At 38.1% G+C, this 22,854-nt stretch overlaps 1 protein-coding gene across 2 annotated transcripts in view; it reads left to right on the top strand.

Annotated features, from left to right (window-relative positions):
* The first annotated feature begins 1,690 nt into the window (after nucleotides 1-1,690).
* The window catches only part of PINX1 (PIN2 (TERF1) interacting telomerase inhibitor 1), a 42,273-nt gene continuing 21,109 nt past the window's right edge, over nucleotides 1,691-22,854 (top strand). Inside the window, exons 1-6 of one of the 2 annotated variants that reach the window (XM_015813770.1) lie at nucleotides 1,691-1,724; nucleotides 3,738-3,847; nucleotides 4,570-4,662; nucleotides 6,354-6,432; nucleotides 7,204-7,296; nucleotides 7,735-7,808. In XM_015813770.1, the coding sequence (XP_015669256.1) occupies nucleotides 1,706-1,724; nucleotides 3,738-3,847; nucleotides 4,570-4,662; nucleotides 6,354-6,432; nucleotides 7,204-7,296; nucleotides 7,735-7,808 (468 nt within the window). In that variant the 5' untranslated portion in view covers nucleotides 1,691-1,705. Of the gene's footprint in view, nucleotides 1,725-1,800; nucleotides 1,858-3,737; nucleotides 3,848-4,569; nucleotides 4,663-6,353; nucleotides 6,433-7,203; nucleotides 7,297-7,734; nucleotides 7,809-22,854 lie in introns of those variants that run through there. The other variant, XM_015813771.1, reaches the window with a different exon arrangement.

The following is a 22,854-nucleotide window of genomic DNA, read 5'->3' as shown; positions in this document are numbered from 1 at the left end:
GTCTGAGGCTTTTTTCTATGTAAACTGTGGTTTGGGGTTTGGGGTTGTTGTGGTTTTTTTTTTAATGCCATGGGTTAGTGGTTGAATGAACTTTCCCTTTACTCTGTCTTTTGGACAAATTGCACCAGCAGACTAGAGGCTTTTTGGTCTTTGACTTCTGACAGGGCACCACATCTAAGCTGCAAATACAGTGCAAAAACTCTAGAGAAATTCCCTGGCTGAGAAATTCTGTTGTTGAAGTTCACTCATCTTAAAGTTGCTGTAGTGCTTTGCTGCCATCTGGAGTTTTGTGGAGTTTTGCAACCAGTTATGGCTGCTAAAAACAACTCCTAATACATGTTGTCCTCAACTTATAAAAGTTCATTTAGTGACCATTCAATTTTACGACACTGAAAAAAGTGACATGACCATTTTTCACACTTACGACCATTGCAGCATCCCCATGGTCACGTGATCAAAATTCAGACACTTGGCAACTGATTCATACTTATGATGGTTGCAATGTCCCAGGTCATGTGATTCCCTTTTGCAACCTTCTGACAAGCAAAATCAATGGGGAAGCCAGATTCACTTAAATCTTTGTAACTAACTTAACTGCAGTGATTCCTTAACGGCAGCAAGAAAGGTTGTAAAATGGGGCACTTAACACACTTAACAAATGCCTCACTTAGCAACAGAAATTTTGGGCTCAATTGTGGTCATAAGTCGAGGACTACCTGAAGTCGTCTGCAGGCTCTGGCTTATCTTCTCAGCAGCCTGCCCAGAACCTGAGGGGTCTCCTCTGTCTGTCCTTGCCTTCTGAAACCAACTAGGGTAGACCCACCTATTGGATTCTTTTCTCTGTGGGTGAATGTGACTCCCACTTTAGCAGCTTTTGGGTAATCAATGCTTTAAAGAAATCCCAATATCATAATTATTAAGCTATAATTGTCATTAATAGAACCAGGTTGGTGTAGTGGTGAGACAAGGGGAAAACTATGAGTTCTAATCCGGCTTTGGGTACAAAATCAGTTGGATGACTTTAAACTAGTCATCCTCTCTAAATGGCAATCTGCTTTTTGAAATCTTGCCCCCAAAATTGCAGTGGCTTGGCCAGGCAGTCACCAGGAGTCAACACTGACTCGAAATCATAAAAAAAAAAGAAAAAGTCATGACCAGCTTATTTGCGCTTATTTATTTTATTAGTTTTCACTACACTTTATGAAAGCATTGGTATTTTAAGGATTGCAGATGTACAAACGGTAGTGACCGAAAGCTTCTCTTGCTTGGGACTTCAAATGCACAAATAGCGGACTTGTCCTTACGTGGATTTCAACAATGGGAAGGAAGTTGCGCCTTTCGATATCAATTACAAGGCGGAATAAAAATTGCGGTAGATAAAAATGGGTTTCGCGCTACTAAATAATTACTTTAAAACACAAGACACTTACCCGCCCCAAAAGTTAAAACACCGTAAAAAATTCCAACATCTACAGAGAGAATTAGAGAACTTAATGTAGCCTTGATTGAGATTATCTGTTCTGCGGCCTAATCAAAGAAGGGGAAAAAATTAGCTTTTGTTTTTTGGCCATTCCTTCGGATTTACCCTCGCTTTTTCTTTTCTTCGCCTTCTTTTATCGGGCACTTAGGTTGGACGCCTATAAAGCGGCGGTCGCGGATGTCGTCCGCGCCGGAAGTAGTGAAAGGTCCCCTCTTTTCCCGCAAGATGGCGATGTTGGCAGAACGTGAGTATGAAGCCGGTTAAAACGGAGTAGGTAGAAAACAGCGCGAGATATGGGGGTAATTGGCAATCCCTTCCCCCGCTTCGTACGCCTGTGATCATTATGAGATGTCTGTGATTTGTGTAGATCAGCTATGGTAAAGTGAGATTTAAATCTATATCCAGCCAGGATCTTTCTTCCAGTATGGGGCGATTAGATATTGATGCCCATAAACAAAACATGGGAGTAGCAGCTGCTTCATTTTTTTTTCTTCCGCTAGGTTTCAAAAGCTTTCAGTCTCCAAATCTTTGTTTGGTTCTATTGAAGATTGCTCGAGCAGGGGGTTGGACTAGAAGTCCTCCAAGGTCGCTTTTAACCCTGTTTTATCTTCTGTGAAGATCTAAAGCCGTGTTTGTCCCTGGATGACGACTAGGTGACAGCACAGAGTTATCTGCATCTTTGCTTCATTTAATAGTCGTCCAGATTTTCATAGCCACAGAACGTATATAGACTTCTGTGCTGTGCATTTAAGCAGATCGTTTTTAAAGCTACTTCCAGTGCTTATGCTGCCCCCAAATGGTATCAGAGGAGTTAGAAACAATATTGAGATTGGGGTGAGGGAGGCTTTACCTTTGTAATTTGCTTTTTGCTTCTAAGTTACAAAGGCTGAGTTGGAGAAGCCATAGAAAATGGCTCAAGACAATTAAAGATTAGGGGAGACAGAGAAAAGCTCAGATTGAGTGCTGTTGTTAAATTTATCTGTAAACAAGTGGGCAGTGCTGCTATATTAGTCAGTGCAATATCTGGAGTCAAACAGGGTATCTGAGGAGTCATCTCATCCCAGTAGGATTGGCCATCGCACTCACTCTAGCAGAAGAGGCTTGCTATGGACCCCGTCTGCCAATAAATTTTGGCTAGTGGCATCCAGGACAAGAGGCTGTGTCCCTCACACTTTGGAAATTTCTGCTGCCAGAGATAACATCCACCCCAATCTTTTGGCCTTCCAGAAGGGTCTTAAAACTGGCACTTCCAGCTGGCCTGGGGCCCTAGAGTGGGAGTGGCTGATGAGGAACAAAGAACATCCCACCCCTATGCCACTCATCCTCTTGGTTTTTAGTTTATATTCAATCCTTGTTAATTTTAATTGTTTTCAAATTTATCTTTTTATATTTTGTAAAGTGCCTAACATCATCTCAATAACGAGATAAGCAGCATATAAACTGAATAAATAAAAATGTTAAGTTAATACTGAATTAAATTTGAGTGTTTGAGATCAGAAGTGTAATATACATTTCAATTATCACTATTTATCAGAGGCAATTCCTATTTCCTGTCCCTTGTTCTTCATCAGTATTTTTTCTTAGAACAGATTTAGGGAATGCTGTAAATCAATGTGTGTGCAAATAGAGATTCACAAAATTACTACAAACTGGCAAACCTGAATACAATATTAGTTGCCTTAAACATTTGTCAGTAAAATGCTTAAAATTGCTTGTCAATCATCCTGCCTGGTATCTTAGAATATTGACTATTTCTTGGTAAACTGTTTAGAAAAAGATTTATTGCCTACTTTCCTTTTATTTTTTGTAAATAAACTTGCTTCACTGGACATAATCCAAACATGAAAATAAGTATTTTTAAAATAATTTATGGTGAAAAATGTAAGTCTACCTTTAGTCCTCCAATTTTTAATTGTGGAATTTGAGAGTTACTTGTTGATCTCCCTTATAAGCGAGTATAGAATATTCTGGGAAGAGATTATAATATCTTTTATATTAGGAAATATTATATTTATTGACTTGGTTAGTCTGTTTTCTCGCATCTTTTTGGAGCCTTTTCCTAATCTCTCTCTCTTCACAGAATTGAGTACATCTTGTTGAGATTCCCAATGCCTTGTGTATTCATTGCCTAAAATGTTATTTAAAAATCTTTACAGAAAAAATGCTTTGATTAGGAGAAGCACTACTTGTCAAGAGGAAAGGCTTCCTATTCCGATTTTGAAAATATGACTAGATTTTACTTCATTTTCTCTTGTAGCACGTCGCAAACAGAAATGGTCTGTGGATCCCCGGAACAGTGCTTGGAGTAAAGATGAATCAAAATTTGGCCAGAAAATGTTGGAAAAAATGGGATGGTCAAAGGGCAAGGTAAATTTTTAGGTTGAAAATAGCTGCTTAAGTTTTCTTTAGTATTTTCAGGGTTAATTAGAGAATAACATGTTTATGAAATAAAATAAGTATTATAAAAGTTGCCAGAATAAGAAATTAAATGGGGATCATTTGCCCCCTTGGCCTTCCTAACAAGGATCCTCTTACTTTCATCTGGAACAAATTACTTTTCAAATAAAATCTGAAGTTTACTGCAAACTGATTTTCCTTGACATAAGGACCCTGGATAAACTTCCTGAAGCCACTATCCTGAATCCAGTTGTTAAATCTTGAAGATGTGCCTCAACTTGAACTTTCATTACAGGAAAGATGTCCCAGTTAAATTCTTACATTTGTACTGCCTTATGAGTGCAAAGCTGATGCAAGCAGAAGCACCTTCTAGACCCATTTGTTGCCTAAGAATCAAGAGTCATTGAGAAATTATACCTCAGAGTTTTCAGATTAGTAAGAGAAAGCTTCTGTCACATACAGAAGGAGCAACCATGGGGACTCTCTTCCCTTTCTCTGCAAGTATGGATGATTGATTTCTGGTTGCTAGTTGTTTGAGTATGTGTGGGTTTTGTTTTGTTTTCTAATTATTTCAACCTGTTGAGAATTGGATTGAAAAAAAAGACAAGGAAAGGAAAAATTGACACCCTTCTGCACACTAAAAAAACATGAGGTTCTCCAAGACAGATCTGTTTGTCATTTGTTTCCACTAGGGGCTTGGGGCTCAAGAACAAGGCAACACAGAGCATATTACTGTTCAGGTGAAGAACAACACATTGGGATTGGGAGCTTCGGTGAGCCAGGAGGTAAGTGGAGGTAATAGAACTGAGGCTACACAGACTCATAGCTCAAGCGCTTACACACACACACACACACACACACACACACACACATAAATCAAGTTTTTTATTAGGTTTTTTTGTTGTTGCGAAGTCCTGTCCGACCCATCGCGACCCCATGGACAACGTTCTTCCAGGCCTTCCTTTGCTCTATCATCTTCTGGAGTCCATTTAAGCTCACACCTCTTCACTTTCTGTCATTAGAGTGGTATCATCTGCATATCTTAAATTGTTGATATTTCTCCCGGCAATCTTAATTCCAACTTTTGATTCATCTAGCCCTGCCTTTCTCATGATGTGCTCTGCATATAAGTTAAATAGGCAGGGCGACAGAACACAGCTTTGCCGGACTCCTTTCCCAATTTTGAACCAATCAGTGGTTCCGTGTCCAGTTCTCACTGTTGCTTCTTGACCCGTATATAGGTTTCTCAAGAGACAAATAAGATGGTCTGGTACTCCCATCTCTTTAAGAACTTGCCACAATTTGTTGTGATCCACACAATCAAAGGCTTTAGCATAGTCAATGAAGCAGAAGTAGATGTTTTTCTGGATATAGAATTAAGTCTACAAATTTAGCAGATGTAAAATTAAGTTTAATTTGATTGGGAAAGACACAAAGTAATTACAATGCATTTTGGTTTGGTTTGACATAAATATTTTCATATGTGACTGAATTAGTTGGCTGCTTGTAATGATTTAAAATGTTGATAATTTTAATGCAAGATGTTTATTCAGTTCACACATTAACATTGAAATGGAAGTGCTAAAATTTGTATAATGTTAAAAATTATATAATAAATAATGATGATGATAATAATAATAATAATGTTGGAAGAAACCTTGTAGGTCATCTAGTCCAACCCCCTGCTCAGGCAGGAAACCCTATACTATTTCAGACCAATGACTGTCCAGTCTCTTCTTTAAAACTTCCAGTGTTGGAACATTCACTGCTTCTGGAGGCAGGTTTTTCCACTGGTTAATTGTTCTAACTGTCAGGAAGTTTCTCCTTAGTTCTAGGTTGCTTCTCTTTTTGGTTAGTTTTCATCCGTTGCTTCTTGTCCTGCCTTCAGGTGCTTTGGAGAATAGCTTGACTCCCTCTTCTTCTATTAGTATTAGTAATAAATTTTTAACATCATACAAATTTTAGCACTTCCATTTCAATGTTAATGTGTGAACTGAACAAACATCTTGCATTAAAACATTCTAAATCATTATAAGCAGCCAACTAATTAAGTCCCATATGAAAATATGTATGTCAAACCATATAGTTTACAGTTAGCCAGCAAATCAGCATTGCAAGCTTTAGTTCCAAGTGCTACTCTTAGCTTCTATGAATTGCTAAACCCTAAAGCTTCTGAAGGCTACTATATCACATCAAGGATGTATGGATGTAATGATCCACAAATTAAAGCAGATTTGAATCGTGGCTCTTCTGCTTGTGCATTTGGGAGTGCAGACCATGGTTTGTATATCATACTTAGATTTATGATAACTGATTTGGTGGTCTGAATTTGAATCAGTAGAACATGGAAGAGGCAATGATGATCATGGTAATAATTTTATAGTTTTTAATTATTTAATTATTGTCCTTTTTGTTATCTTTCACTCACTCCTGATCAGTTTAGATTGCAATCATTTGGTTTGTGTGTTGTGTGCAGGACAACTGGATTGCTCACCAAGATGATTTCAACCAGCTTTTGGCAGAATTGAATAATTGTTATGCACAAGATGATCCAGGTAACAGGATTCAACTTTGAGGGCAACTGGTAATGATAATCTTAATATAAAATTACATACAGTATGTTGACCACATGAGGTCACTATTGCTGTTTGAGTGCAAGCATGTGTAATCAAAGCCCACCTCCTACTCTGTCAGACTTGCTGAACATTAGAATTTTGTGGGATTGGGGTTATAATCTTTGGATGAGGTGACTTTATTCTCACATCTAGCTGATAGTTTTACCAAAATAGTGATGCTTATAGTCTGGAGGAATGATCATTTTTAAATCCTCATCTTGATGCAGATCTTCTTTATCACCAAGATCACTTTGCATCTGAATTTGGCTTTTGACATCTGAATTGCCTTTGCATCTTAGTGTCCATTAACACACATTCCTGAAGATGCCTGAAAGAACATCTCATATCATGACGGACACAGAAAAAGCTGCCATTCTTAAGCACATGTTCTTCCTGTTTATAGTGATCCAAAACAAAAAATGAATTGTCCATTCTCTGGCTAATTGGCAACAGGGCTGAGAAACACAGATCTTTTACACAAGTCATTCACTGATGGAACTTGAAGGCAAGACTTTTATAACTTGAGAAACTCAAGGAAGAACAACACTTTCAGTGTAGAAGCTGGGAGCAAGCTATTGCTATTGTAAGAATCAGTAAAGATGCACTGAAAAAGCAAGAAGTACGGAGAGAATACTCTACAGTGGAATTTAGCATGTTAGAAGGACTGTAGATTTTGGCCTCATGTAATTGCATTTTCTGTTTGTATTCTAGAATCTACTTGCAAAGATAAAAAGAAAACTTTTAACCTTGAGGAAAAATCCAAGACCTCTAAAAAACGAGTTCACTATGTGAAATTTGCCAAAGGTAAATTCAAATGAAACTAAATGAAACCTGTCACATGAAAAACCCCATTAAAATGTTTCTAATGTGATCAGTACAGTAACCACACTGAAAAAAATCTATTTAAATATATAAAAATATTGTTGAGAGTATTTGATGGAGAATCTGTAGCATGGAAAGGATTAAATTTGAAGCTGAGGCATGTGTGTTGGTGCCTGTAGAATATTGAATGCAGTTGGTTTTGATGCACATTGCAACTTTTACTTAAAGGAAGCAAGTTTCCTCCAAAAACAATAAGTCTGGGAGAATTTTTTTCTGGTTTAAGCATCATTGAAATGAATCAAATGTTTTTAAAATGTGTATGGAGAAAACTTAATTTTCTTCCTCAGAAGCATTGACCTAACCTTTATTCTAGAAGAAAGCAATAAATTGTTTTGTTGTTTTTCCTGCAATTCTTTCCAGGAAAAGATCTCTCTTCACGAAGTGAAGATGACCTATCCTGTATTTTTGGGAAGCGCAAAATCAAAAAAATGCAAGTATGTGATTTTACTTGACATTGTAGATATGCATTGGGCTGTTTGATATATTCTAATCATTTAAAAATACTTGTCTTCTGCTATACATCAATTGAGAATTATATACATTGCTGTGGCCTACCCAAGGCAGCTCTAGTTCACACAAAGCCTTCAGTCTTGAAGTAGTCTCAGAGAATGCTCTTCCACGGCCTTTGCGGGGTTTTTTTTGGGGGGGGGGGAAAGCCTTTGAAAAGCAAAAGCACACCCATTCTTCTGTGATTTTTAGTGGGTCTGGAAGCTGCATGAGAACATGGCCCTCTCACACAACCCCATGCAGCCTCCGCAAGCTCTGAAAATCACAAGAACAAGGTGTGCTTTTGAGAATAGTTATTGAATGTTGGTAAATGCTGGCATGTCACCTAAAACATTATGCCATGTCATGGGTTCACCATCACTGAACTACTTGCAAGTAGATTGTTAGTGCTCATTTATAAAACATAATAAAAGGCTAGGCACAACACTCCACATTTTGTGTCATAAAAAAAACTTAAGAAGCATAGGTCTCAGTTAAGCTCTATTATCTATTCCTGTAAACCAACCTTGTACAACATAGTATGTTTCACCACAAATACCATAATTCATAATCAATTGATTGGAAATTATGGGAATATTTGCCTATCCAGTTTGGGAATAATGTAAATCCTCTGGAAATGCAGGTGATATTTTCTGGATGGTGGAATTTGGAAACAGAATAACTTGCTAAGGAACTAGTATGGATTAATATATGGACAAGTTGATTAAATTCAGCTGTGAAAAGTGTCAACAGACAAAATTAGAAATTAGGCAATTTGTAAAGTTTTGTTCCTTTTTAGAAAAATTCTCATGTTTTATCTACCTGTTTGTTGAGTATTTGTTCCAGAATGAATGTCTTTGGGAAAAATATAAAATCCTGGAAAATATATGGAAATTGCAGCCTTCCAGATAGCGAGCACCCATAATTCCCATTCAGCTTAAGCCAGGAATGATGGGGAATGAAATCTAGAAACATGTGGAAGAGCATTATTTTCTTTTGCCTCTTGTTTAATATGAAAGTTCTAAGGAGCCTCAAATTTTAAGGCCTCCATACTACCTTCTGTTGGGTATAAACAGTTGGAAAGGATGGTTATCTTCAGAATCTTCTTTTAAAATGGCCAGAAATAAATGTTTGGTCTCTGCTAGAAATTGAATATCAAACTAAATATTCCTTTGGTTTTAGCTTTTCTAGCTCTTTTTCTGCTTGTAAGACAGCTGCTTCAGAATAACTGAGGGAAGTAAATGGCTTTTTAAAAAATACTATTATTTGATCATTTCAACCATCACATAAATTGTTAACTGCCTACTCCCAGACTGCTTTCCTGGTTCCTGTTTTATGTCTTGGAAGCTGAGATTGTATAGTGATGGGGAAGCTTATTTCATTCAAAGACTGTATTTCAAGTTAACTTTATTATGTATATACACATAAAGCTCTTCTTTTTATCTAGTCTGGTATGTGGGATTGATTAGAAATAGTAAAACATGGTACTAGACAGTATCCATGAGCTCTTGGTATGTCCTTAGGATGTGGTTGAAGGTTTGTATTCTTTGGAAGATTGGCACTAAACACACACCATATATGAGTGTCAAGATTAAAAGAACAGGAAATGGTGGATGAGAACATCCTTGTATCTCTTCCTGCCTAGATAGGAAGAGTCCTGGTGTCCATCAAGGTTTAGAGTTCTGTTGTCAATCAAAGATTAGCACAGCCAACATTTTCAATTTTGGTATCTAAGCCAGGTGAATCAGGTGAGGAATGTTCCTTTGCTAATATAGTTTTCAGCCCATGTTTCTTGCTATCTTATTTCAAGAGATCTCATTTCTTTTTTGTTGAATGTTTTATGTTCTCAAGAAACTCCACTGTACCTTTTCTCTTCTTTGCATATGCATCGGCTCTTTCATTGATTACAAAACACCAAAAACTCCTGTGATTGCTTTTCAGTTCAGTCAAACATGCACTTTAAGTGAATTCTTTAAAAAAAGAAATGCCAGCAACTGAGAACAGTCTTTCTCTGACTTCCTGAAAGAGGTGCTTATGTCAAGCATGATCCTTTCTACCCTTTGCCCTCTAGCTACATTGGATTAACACAGCCTCCCTTAACATATGAGATAAGCTTGCCAATAACAATGATATTTTTTATATCTTAACCTTATTGACTTCCTGCATTGCAGATCCTCTAAAACTAAACCTCTGAGCCTGATTCTTATATTTTTCCCCATGGAAGCAAATATTCATGTTCTTCTGTCAACCTCCAATTAAATCTTCAAGTGTAGAATAATGTCCATTTCTTCCCTTATGTGAGATAAACTCTCCTATTTTTTTTTACTTTACTTTACTTTTTTACTTAGCTGCAAACAAACATTTGGCCTCCTTATGAGTTGACAGCTTATTTCCTGTACAGCAAATTATAAGGCTAAGCAACAGTGTGTTTTGTAACTAGTTAAGGGAAATTTTTGTCATCCTTGATGTCCTTGTTATATAAAAACCACAGCAAAAAGTTGCCTATCTGAATATTTTTACATTCAGATTGTTTGCATTTTTTCTCAGGGAGATGGTGAAGTAATTACAGTTACTGATTAGACTTCCATCAAGGAACCTTTTCAGCAGGAGGAGAATTGCTCAGATGTTTACTTTTTTATTGTACTGAGCAAAAGTTCTCAACTAAATTATTCAAATTCTGGAAAACTACTGAGAGCCCAGTGATTAAAAGCCAACAAATATCAGTCTTTTAAAAAAAATGTTGGGAGAAGATCCATGAACTACAGGGCATTAGTCCAACAACAATGCCTGGAAACATTATAGAGAAAAATATAATCTGGAAACACCTTAAAAATAGCATTACCAAATAAGTGTTTGGATTTGTCAAGAACAAATCTTGCAAAATTAATTTATTCTAATTTTTCATCTGTTAACTTTCTAAAAAATGTGGAATGCATTAGATATATCTTGGGTATAATAAAAAAAATAGCCTGTGTTGTATAAATGTATACTTCTTAGAGAATATTTATCAGTGGTTTTCATCAAACAGAAAAAAAAAATTGGGTGTGTTTCCACAAGGATCAGTTCTCAATACTCTGCTTTTAAATATTTTTATTAATTATTTTGATAAAAGAGATAGAAGAAATTTATATGAAATGATACAAAATTGGATTGAATTCCTAATATCCTAGAACAGGAATCCTCAACCTGTGGGCTGCGACCCACTCGTGGGCCATGAAGGGATTGCAACTGGGCTGCGGAAACGGCCAGCCAGTACGTGCACACGCATCTTCATTTACGCAAACAGTGATAGAGCACATACAAGTGCATTCCATTTGTATGAGTGGCAGGCGTGTGTGCACACCACTCGGGCAAGTGGAGCTGCACGCCACTCGGGCAAGTGGAGCTGCATGTACACGTGCTTGCCGATAGCTCACCCGGAACCATCTGCTCTCTTCCTGCCCCCCCCATTGGTCCGCAAAGCTGGAAACATTGGGGAATTCAATCCTAGAAGACAAAACTAAAAATAAATATAATCTTTGTAGCATAGAAAAAAGGCCAAAAATAAAAATGAATTTTAATAGATAAATACAGAGTTCTTCATGAAAGAAAAAAAAATCAAATATCCAAGTACTGAAAAGGAAGTATATGGCTTGGTAGTGGGGAAAGAAATTGCCTGCAAACAATATAAGCCAGCAGCGTGGGACAAGTACAAAAAGGACAAATACCATTTTTGGCTGCATCAGTTGAAGTATACGTTTGGGAAGTAATCATTCCATTTTATTGTGCTTTAGTCAAAAGCTATGTATGGTTTGATTTAAGAATTCAGAAAAATTGAAACAGGATCATAAAAGGGCAATAAGGATGATAGGAGGACTAAAAACTAAATTCTGTGAAGAAATATAGAACTGAATATGTTTAAGCTTGAGAATAAAGCTTAATAAAGGGTTGGATATTAATATTTTTCAGATATAACGAAAAGGATGTCACACAGAAAACCACAGCATATTCTCTCTTGTACTAGTGAGCAGGGCACAGGTTTATGTTACAAGAAGGCAGATTCCAACTAAAAGTTAGAAAAAACATCCCTAGCATTAGATGTTAGGTTCCCTTTCATCGGATGTATTCAAACAGAGACTAAACAGCCATCTTCTGGAATGCTTTAATATAGGTTCTTTACACTGATATAAAGAATACACTAAAATAAAGAATACAAAAAACTAAAATTAATATTACAATAAAAGCCAATTAAAAAAGATACATCTTTCTAGACTTTTTGAAGGAACATCCTCGATGTATGTATTCTAGCCTGGGAGTAGTAAAAGAGAAAGTCATCTTCCATCTCCCAGGTAAGCAAACATTGGACAGTGGAAGCATGTTTAGAAAGATCTTCTACAGATCTTGGTGAGGCAGAGTCATAATGGAAGAGGTGGTTCCTCGGAAGCTCAAATCCTAAGTTAAACTTCAATATCAACGCCTTAAACTGCACCCAATAATTGGTTGGCAATTAGTGCAGGTTTTTTTTTATAATTTTAATTTTTGTTTTGTTTACTTATTACTGATGAAATGGCATTTTATTGGCAGCAAACTATAACATTTACCTGTAAGGAAAAATGATTCTCCATAATTTATTGTCATTATTATAATGACACTTATTTCATCATTAGAAAATTATTTATGTGCATGGTATTAAAAATAGCAGTAGCTTAAGAACAGGAAAGTTGTGATCATGTCAAGTGTACATAAACTACAGCTTGAAGAATAAAAGTAATATTTTAAAAAGTCCCATTTAATGTAATTTTTCAGGAACCCTTCGCTTGGCCATGCATGGAATATATCTCAGAGCTGCCCAGAAACCTTGAACCCTCCTGTGGCCATGCCTGGAATATATTTCAGGGCTGTCCAGGATCACAAGATGAAACATGACTAAGCTACCTTGAAAGCTAGAAAGTCAGTTTTCAACAGCCACTAGTGCAGAATAGAAAAAGAGACAATTTCCAATCCATAAGTCAACCTCAGAACACTTTGTTAGCATGAAAAGATTACTTCAGGACTTTCTTCAGCAGATGGAAGGTCCTATAGGGCAGAAGAACCACCTGCAGCAGCCTAGTTAGGGTCACTTAAAGAGACAGGTGAAAATAAAGGCTTACTTTGGTTTCTTGTAGTTCTGTCAGGCTTGAATAGTGCTTTCTCTCTTGCTTTAAGCTGTTTCACTTTTTCAGCTGCATCTTACATAACAGAGGTTTGAGGTTGATGCAGTTTTCCAGTTGGAATTCCAGCAGTGGAATTTTTTTTCAGTAGAGAATATGTATATGTGTGTGCACACACAAACACCCCCCCTATACACATAGTCCTTGTAATTTGCATGAGTTAGCAAACAGAATGCTGCATTTTTAACAGTTACTGCTTCTGGACTACAAGCACGTACATAAATACAGAATGTTGTCAAAACATGAATAACTGTCACACACCCTGACCAGTTAAGGAAAGGTCACAGTTGGCAGCGTAGGCATGATTATGTGAAATTATTCCTCATCATGCCATTTGCAAATCTGCAATGACTGTAGAGATAAAGAAGTATTCATAGACTGTGAACCTGCACTTTCAGAGTGAGTACAACTCTGTGCAAAACATATTGCTTATTTCCTAGTGACCAACAGCATTTATAATTTTCTGGATCTAATTTTATGTTTTCCCCCTTATTTAGTTCATTCTTCATTCAGTCAGCATTCAAGTATAATAATTGCTTTTCTGGGACTTGAGAACAACTCACACATTGAAGCTGGACGTTATTAAGCATATTGATGGCACCTCTTTATAAAATTCTAAGTAACATCCTCAGCAGTCTCCTGTAAAATGCCTTATAGCTCAAGAGACAAAATCTGATCTCTTTCTGGTACCATAAGTGTCCTGGGGCAAAACAGTAATCTTTAAGCACAAGCTTCTGGAACAATTGCAAAAGACTGCCTAACTATCTAGTTTCACAGAACAGTCGGAATGATGTTATAGTCAGTTATATGAAAAGTGGCCATGAGCTTTATTTATTTATTAAACTTGCATGCAAGCCCATCTTGCCTTGAGGTGACTGGGCAGCTTAAACTCAATAAAAGCTATAATATGAAACACAAAAACAATAACTAATAATACTAAAATTAATTTAAAATTAAGAAAGATGGGAAGGAAGGGAGCAAGATGCAACAGGGAGGATATGGAGTCTTGTCCATTAACCACCTTCAGATTTAGGCTGCATTTCTTCTACCCATTTTTTAGCATAGCAGCAGACAAAGCAAGCTCAACACTTTATTCGAGCTGTATCTGGCCACCATCTCCTTGGTCACTTTTCCAAGAAACTAAATTTTTGGGATTGACCTATAATTACATAGATCTCCTCAGTCAAAGAAGTTTCTTTTTTTCTTTTTTTCAGTAGAGGTCTTATAATTTGATCTTTTAGGCAATAGAATGTTTGTTTCCTACAATCAGTCACTTAATCATCCCTTTTAAACAGGGTGCAAATCATTTATTCGATCTGGATGATGTAGAGGAAAAGCATATCTTTATTGATATAGGCAAAGAATCCTGAAGTTCTTTATTCAGTATCTAAACTGAATACTTTCTGGCCAATATTATTTAGACATGGTTTGCCATTGCCTTATCCTAAGGCTGAGAGAAAGTGTCTGGCCCAAAGTCACCTAGTTGGATTCATGTCTAAAACAAGTCTCGTTGTACTCAGCTCGGTAATAATCAGAGGAGTTGCTTAGATCTGCCAGGGTGAAGAGAGCATTTGGGAATGATTGTATCAATCTCCTGAGCTGCTTCTATTCCACAGATCAACCAGTACTTTATTTCTTTTACCAGTAGAAAAGATTGGAAACTCTCCTAGCACATTCAGAAAAACATCTGCGGCTTCCGGTTCCAGATCATGGCGCTGGTGGACGTGCAGAGAGAGTCGTCTCTTCGCCGTCCGGTTTCCTTTTGCCGGTAGACCCTGGATAGGGTCGAAAGTCGCCCTGGAGGGGCGACCACCATTGAGGAGGACCCTCGTCAGACCGCGGAAGGGTGGCAGCGCCTTCTGCGGTCCGAGGCAGCTCCTTAGCCGTACCACCTGAAAGCCATAAGAACATCTAAGCACAAGAACCACCGTGGAAGATCCGGATGAGACCTTTCCTTCCCTTTCTTTTCTCTAATTATTTTCCTGTGAAAAGCCCCTGGAATTATTTCCTGTTTTTAATAGAGCGTCGTCTGCTTACTTGGGAAAATCAGCTTTGGAAACAAAAGGAAAGAATAATCCATTTTAAGGACTATTTCTATTTTGGGGTTACTTTGGGGTCCCAAAAAAATCCCTATTACAGAATTTTATTACTTTACTTATTAAGTTGGAAAACATTGTCTTTTTTCTTCTTTTTTAACTGGATAAAATTTTATTGGCGTCTGGAAAGAGATTCCATAGCCTACTGGGGACATCTTGTGGTGAAATCTGGCACTGCAACTAAATTTTTTCTTTGATTTTGAAGCTGGGGTTGACCTTCAAATTATCATAAAAGGGAAAAGATAAAGAATTGGAAATGGGTGGTGAAACTAACTGCTAGAAATCATGGAGGTGGACACTGGCTGACTGTTATTAAACATAGCCTCCACTAAAAGACTAAAAGATTATTTTTAACCACCACAGACATGGAGGAATTTTACCCACAAGTTAACTATAATCTCATACTGGAAAAAATCCTTGAAGCTACTGAGCAAATGAACTCTAGAATGAAAGCTAAAGATGCTATGTCAGAACTACAAATTGAACCCCAAACTTCAACTGAACAACTTACAGGCCAAGGAATAGCAGAGGAGGAACAGATCAATACTAAAGAGGATTTTACACAACACTACGTACAACTTAATGAGATAGAGGAACCTTATCCACATCTTAATTATAAACTTATACTGGAAAAAAATCTTGAAGCTACTGAGCAAATGAATTCCAGAATGAAAGCCAAAGATGTTCCCCCAAAACTACAAACTGAATTCCAGACACCAACTGACCATCCTATAAGCCAAAAAACAACAGAAGAGGAACAAACCAACGTTAAAGAGGACGTTACACAATACTACGTACAACCCATTGAGAATCTTGATGATTTAAATGAGACTTCAAAGCACACGTAACTACAAAAGCAACAGGAACTGATCTGCAAACACGATGTATTGAGAACTATGATAACCTTGACAATCAATAATCACAACATTGGATATAACCGATTATGTTACTCAGAAAGAAGCAGAAGAGGAGCAAAACCCTGGATAACACACACATGCACACTCTCCTCTGCATTTCCTTCTCCCATCCAGCTGTGTTTCCCATCAAAACTTTATCACTAGGGCAGGGGTAGGCAACCTTGGCTCTTTTATGACTCATAGACTTCAACTCCCAGAATTCCTGAGCCAGCCATGCTGGCTCAGGAATTCTGGGAGTTGAAGTCCACGAGTCATAAAAGAGCCAAGATTGCCTACCCCTGCACTAGGGAATGTGCTCCTGAAAGTAACATACAGTCCGATTTCATTTCAATGGGGATGGGAACATGCAATCAGAAGAATGATGAAAAAATCATGGTGTTCCAACATGGACACAGAAAACTATTATGTGCATCTACATACTGATTATGAGCTGTCTTGATTAGTAAGAGCCTTCCTTTTAGACATGTAGTTTCAACACATTAGAGGTTGGAAAAGTGACACCTCCATCTTCCGATCCCTTCCCTTATTTGGTCATGGCCGATTACAATCCTTCTGGGTGATGCTACTCTCTTAAGACAGTTTCCTGATTACTAACACATTTTTCTGCTCAAAGTTTCCCTTTCCTAATGTACACATTTCCTGATGTTCAGATAAATTGAATGAAGGGGTGAGCTGCTTGTTTGAAACAGTTGGCAGCCACAAAAATTTCCAGTCTCTAAAATTATTAAAATTATGCTGAAAACAATTCTTTAAGAATTTGCTCACAGATATTCTTTTTCTTGATTTTTCTAAGTTTATGCCTGGCTCTCATCCATTTTTGCACTTGATATTTTTAATGGCTCCAAAGCCACTTGTTAAAGACTGAAACAAATTCCACCAGGCCAAACTCTGCCCATACCTAGTATACAATGACTTTGCAAGGAGAGGGTTCTCCGTTAAAAGCCTGGTATATCCAACTTAAAAAAAATAGAAATAATCAAATTCTGTATTCAAGATGCTAGAAATCAAATATAAATCAAAATAGATAGTGGCTGAACTAAATGGTCAAATAATCTGAACTATTTAAGGGAGACATTTGTCCATTAAATAATCAGCTACAGTTCAGCTTCCCCATTCTGGAGAGCATGGTGTATGCCACAGCAAAGTATTTTTGAAAATTATTTAAAGACCTTGAAGTGAGAACTTACAGGTTGTGAATGGGAGATGGGACATCTGTTTGCAGCATGTTTGATCATAGTTGGTCCTGGAAGCTCTTTACATATTTAGTTATGGATTTATATTACTATCTTTCAAAAAAGTTAAATGATGGGTAAAAACAGCTTTTTAGGATGATTTTCTAAGCAAATGAAACAATGAAAATAATATAATTTATAAATTACATATCAAAAACCACAAAAGAAATTAGATAACACAGGGGCAAAATGTTCAGTTGAAAGGATTACATGTACAATATTTGTAATGATGGCTACAAATTTAAACTCATTTAAAAGGGAATAAAGTTATTGGAATTTATCCATTATGATAAGTATACATGTTACTTGCAGTAGTGAAAGCAGTGTAGCCCACCAGCTCCTGGATGTTGGTTTCTCAAAGGCATCTACCTGGTCTCTGTGACAACAGACTCTTAGGCTAAGTACGCTGACCCAGCATTTTCTTATATTCAGTGGATAATATTCATAGCATCTATATGGAATTTCAAGGTCAGTAAGAAAAGGCTATTTTGTGTCTGATTTTGCAGGGAGGGAGGTCTCAAGCCTTCTCACAGAATAGCACTGGGAAAGAGAAAGATTGAATGAGACGGCCCTTTAAAAGTTAACCACAAGAACAATTCTTGAGTTCTGTACCTGCAGTCAAACACTGTACATGCATTCCTCACATAATGCAAGTCAGGGTTCTTCAACTTGAGGACCCTCTCAGTGTATGGATTCAATCTCAGAGTTCCTAGCCAGGTGGGCCATTGTTGAAAATTTTAGAAATTGCTGTTCATTCATTTGGATGACCCTAAGTTGGGGAAGGCTAATATACATGGATGAGGAAAAGGTTAAGCTGGTATTTGCCTTACTTTGGTATTATGCAAACTTTTCATCAGTGTGTTTTTAAATGCCAACAGTCCTACAATATACTGTTTTGAGGATCTGTTTGGGATATACACTTTTTGGTATATCTGAATAAATAGATGATACCGTATATGGCAAATGTTGCTCAATTGCCTCCTATATGGGTGCACTTGTGACCAAATTTGTTGGGGGTGTGTGTATAAAAATAATAAAATTAATAAAAGCCAGAGATAAGGTAGCCACACAGAATCAAGCATAGCGCTATGATAGAATTTACAGTTTCACCCTTCCCCTGCCAATTTCTTCATTGGTGAAGAATCTCTTCTCTAGCTATTGATTCCTTGGGGGATTTGTTAGGGCCCAGTGCAATACCAAGAGTGGGGAGGAAATTGGGTTTTGATTTATTATCTGGCCTTCTCATTTGGTCACTTCGATAGGCTAAAAGAGCCGAGTTAGCTTTAATGTGTCGCCATTAGAGACCAAACATTAGCTGGGATAACCCATCATGCTTCACAGTGAAAAATGTCCCCTGATTGGCTAATTAATCAGTCAAAGGGGAATGACACGACTCTTCGGCTTGAGGGACTCTGCTGTGGAGGTAAACAGCCATGTTGATAAATGGTCTCTCTGCAAATTCATATATCAGGAAAACTTAAGTCATTTTTTAACTGTACTTTGGCTGAAAGCAGGATTACTTGTTTTCTACAATTTTCTCCATTCCTCTTCTTTTCTTTTTTCTTTTGAAAATTCTGCTGGCTTTGCTTTTTATGGTATTTGGGGGCACAGTGAAAAGTATGGAGAAAAGCAAACCCCTCCATGGTGAAGATGACTAGAGGGTTGCTGTCAGGTTCTTAATGGGACCTGATCCCCTAAACTGTCTCCAGGGCTGCTTGCCATATCAGAGCCCAGCTTGGCACAAGGGAAACTTTCCCAAAGTGTTGCCTCACTCCTAAGCAGCTTGCTAAGCAATGAGAATAAGCAAACCTAAATAAGAAGTAACTTTGTTGGTTTTGGAAGTTTTAAATTTATGGATGGTGGAGCCAAACTATAGAGGCCTGTGTTACTGAATACCAGTGGCTAACTATGAGTCTCTCTGTATTTTAGCTTTTCCAATCCCTTTGTTTATGAGGGAGAAACACTTCACTACCATGTTTCCCTGAAAATAAGACCTATCCCAAAAATAAGCCCTACTTATTTGCTAAGACTTGAGGTGGGGGGAGAGGGAGTTGCTCCACATGCCCCATGCGCCCCACACCTGCTTACCTTGCTGCAGGGCTCCTGCTGCTACTACCACAAGGCGTACCGCATCGCTGTTGTTGTTCCCGCCGCCATGAGGCGTGTCTCACTGCTATTGCCGCCGCCACGAGGTGTGTCCTGTTGCCACCGCAGCAAGGTGCATTGTGTTGTTGCCGCCACGAGGTGCATCCCTCTGTGCCGTGAAGCATGTCATGCCATTGCTGCCACCTCCATGAGACATCTCGCGGGACGTGCCTCATGACGGTAACAACAGCAGGATGTGCCTCGCGGCAGCAATGGCTACAACACAACAGGCCTTGCAGCAACGGCAATAGCAGGACGTGCCTCACAGTGGCGGGTGCAGCATGACAGGCCTCGCGGTGGCGACGGCAGCAGGAGCCCTGTGGCACGGTAAGTGGGTACAGGGCATGTGGGGCAGCTGCTGGAAAAAATAAGACACCCCCCAAAAATAAGAACTAATGTCTCTTGGAGACAAAAAAAGTATAAGACTGGGTCTTATTTTCAGGGAAACATGGAATGTAAAAGAATCACCAGTAAGACAATAAAAAATAAAGCTTTAAAATCGGTTCCTGTCAAACTCTGACCATTAGAAGACATAGCCATCTTATTCTATTTCTTGTGAAAATTGTGCAGAGATAAGCTTCTGTTAATGGAAGGGGCTTAGGTGCTTTTGAGGTGTCTCAGGACAAAGTTTGATTAATATCTGCATATACTCCTAACATAAGAAAAGGCATGCTGATCTTAGAGTTCCATTATATAATTTTCTACCTCTTGTTTCTAATGGCAGTTTACGTATCAAAAAACAAACACAAATAAAAAGTAAGGCAAGAAGAGGGAAAAGCTGTTTCATTCTTTTTTAATAAAGCTGTTCCTCTATCATGAATTGTAGCATCCCAACTACAAGGGAGGCATCTTAATAACTGTGTTAAGTAACTGAGAGGCATCTATGGGAGTTTATTCCCCCTTCCACCTTGAATGCAGGTGAAGCAAAATTGCAGATGAGGCAAGAGAGGGCATAAGCATATTCGGTGCACCCTTAATGAGTTCGTTAGGAAAGCTGCAGTCAACTACCGCCTACTGCTAAAAGATTTTATCCAGCTAATGCTGCAGTACAATAGATTTGATCCCTTTCAACAAAGAATTGATCTCCATTTCATGCTGTGGTTTAAACAAAGTTGCATTATATCTAAGCTGGAAAGGCTGGCAGTAAACTGAGGTCATCTTCCCCAATCTGATGAGCTGGAATTATGACTTTGGAAATAAATTAAATAATCAGCCCAAGTCAATGCATACAAAAAGACCAGGTCAAAGGTAGCCAATTAGAATTACTATTTATTACTATTTTGGCAAAGAGAGAAGCAATTATCTCCACAGCCTGCATATAGCCCTTTCTCTCCTCATCTATGGATCCCAAAGCCCCCAGAGATTGTGTGCTAAAACTGAATAGTAAGCCAGGAAATTTTGTGGTACAGACAATATACCACAAAATAAAACGATCTCTCTTTCCACCTATCGATCTCCCTCCATCTCTTTGGTTGTCCACAGTTTTCATGGCTTTGATCAAACTAATAAAAGCTGTGCCATGCCACAAGCTCCACTCCTTTTGGTTGTGCATGCCACATCACAGTGCATGTACAAAGGGGGCAGGGCTACTTTTACCAGACTGGCTGAGTTTGATTCCCCCTGCCCATTTCCATTGTTCTCTTGTGCCAAATAGATTGAGTTAATATGAATTAAGTGGTGAATTCATGAGTGGTTCACCTCTCTGGTTTGCCTGTCAGAAATAAACAGACAATGTACCACAAAACCAGTGGCAAACCTGCTGATTGTTCGCTGCATAATTTTTATGTGAATAATTTCAAACTAGAGCTGGAAATTAGTGCATAAAGTGTCTCTGAGACAAACACATTCCTGATCACTTTTAAAAAGCTTTGGAATTCTCAAAAACTGTCTTTATGATTCTCTCTCCTCCTCTAATGCTACCATATCTGGGAGGGATTCCTATAACCTACCAGCAGATCAAACTGAAAAGAACTGCTCAATCCCAAGTTTGCACAATGCCTATAAAGTTCTTTTAAAAAATACCTTGTTATTTCAAAACCTTGAGAATCAGATTATTTTGAAGCCTCATAACTCACCCAGAAGATCTGCCATTAGTTCCTGATCATCTGCTTTGGAGGTCACCTTCCCAATTCTTGTGATATAGGGAGGAGGCCCCACAAATTAATGTCTCAGAATTTTCTGTAACATGAAGCACTTCACCGATAGATACTACATGTTCCCTTCAGAGAAAAATGGATGTGGGACTCCCCCTAAAAGTCAGAAGTGCAAGGGACAAGAAAGACACAATTATTTTAGAAAATCATTGTTGGGGGAAGCTTGTTCTATTTGAAGAGTGTAAGCTGGATATGTCAGAGTGTGAGAAGAATTTCAAAGTGGATTTTTGTGTCTCAGGAAGCTGAGGTCAGAGAGCAGGTGAAGGAGTGGAATTTGCCTGTGCAAATCAGTTGCTGCTTGTAAAGTGAAGTAGCAGCTCCAGTTCTGACAATTTGTACTTAATGCATCATTTGAGCTGTTGACTCTATGACATGTATTCATTGCAGCTCAGGCTCCTCTAATCAACCCTTGCAGGCAGCAAAGTAATTTTCCCTTCCCCTCCTTTTTTCATAGTATGATGAAAGGAGGAGTTAAGAAAAAAAAAAAGTACTATGCGTAGGTAACTTAAATTCAGGTGTAAAAATAATTGGCATCTCCCAATGAAATACTCTGGTATTTTCTTTGTTCAAGCCTAAATCTAAATCAAGAAATGTACAGTAGACTTATGTGCTGAATTTTTAATTCTCAGCATACATGACCACATTATCTGAAAATTTTAGAGGTCTTATTCAGCATATCTAAATGGTACCGGGGGAAGATTGTAGTAAAAAGCTCTATGATGTAGAGCCGCCCCCACCCCATTGCCGGCAATGGCAAAACCATCCCGATACGTTGCCGTCACGAGTTTGACATGTCTGATATATAGAAAAGCAGTGTTGTGGAATAGTGAATATCTGGACCAGAAAGGGCCTGGATTGAAATATTTGTTCAACGGTCAAAGTTGGTTGGTAGCATTTGGTGAGATGTGTGCTGCATCAGCATACTAAGCAACTTGGAGAAGAAAGGCCCAATACAAGCCATCTAACTTCCAGAGCAGGAGCAGCTGATGGTAGTCTTCGAAATACCTTGAAAATGTAGCAACTGTATTTATTTATTAACTACTTCACTTCACTTCACACTACTTTATGCAGAGGGTTTCTACAACACATCAATGTATGTGGTTAAACTTGGCTTGGTCAATATTGGTTTTGGCCATACCAGAAGACCAAGGATAATGAAAGAACCAAACTATTAAATGTCAAAAGTAAAATTCAACTTATGCCAAGTGAGTTACGCAAATCTTGGAAGTGCCAGGTGGATTGTCACTTTTCATGCGTCAAGA

This window comes from Protobothrops mucrosquamatus, unplaced genomic scaffold, assembly GCF_001527695.2.
Source record: "Protobothrops mucrosquamatus isolate PMUCROS unplaced genomic scaffold, P.Mucros_1.0 scaffold193, whole genome shotgun sequence".
NCBI lineage: Eukaryota > Metazoa > Chordata > Lepidosauria > Squamata > Viperidae > Protobothrops > Protobothrops mucrosquamatus.
Note: the sequence above shows the minus strand (reverse complement) of the source record. Positions and strands in the feature narration are given on the sequence as shown.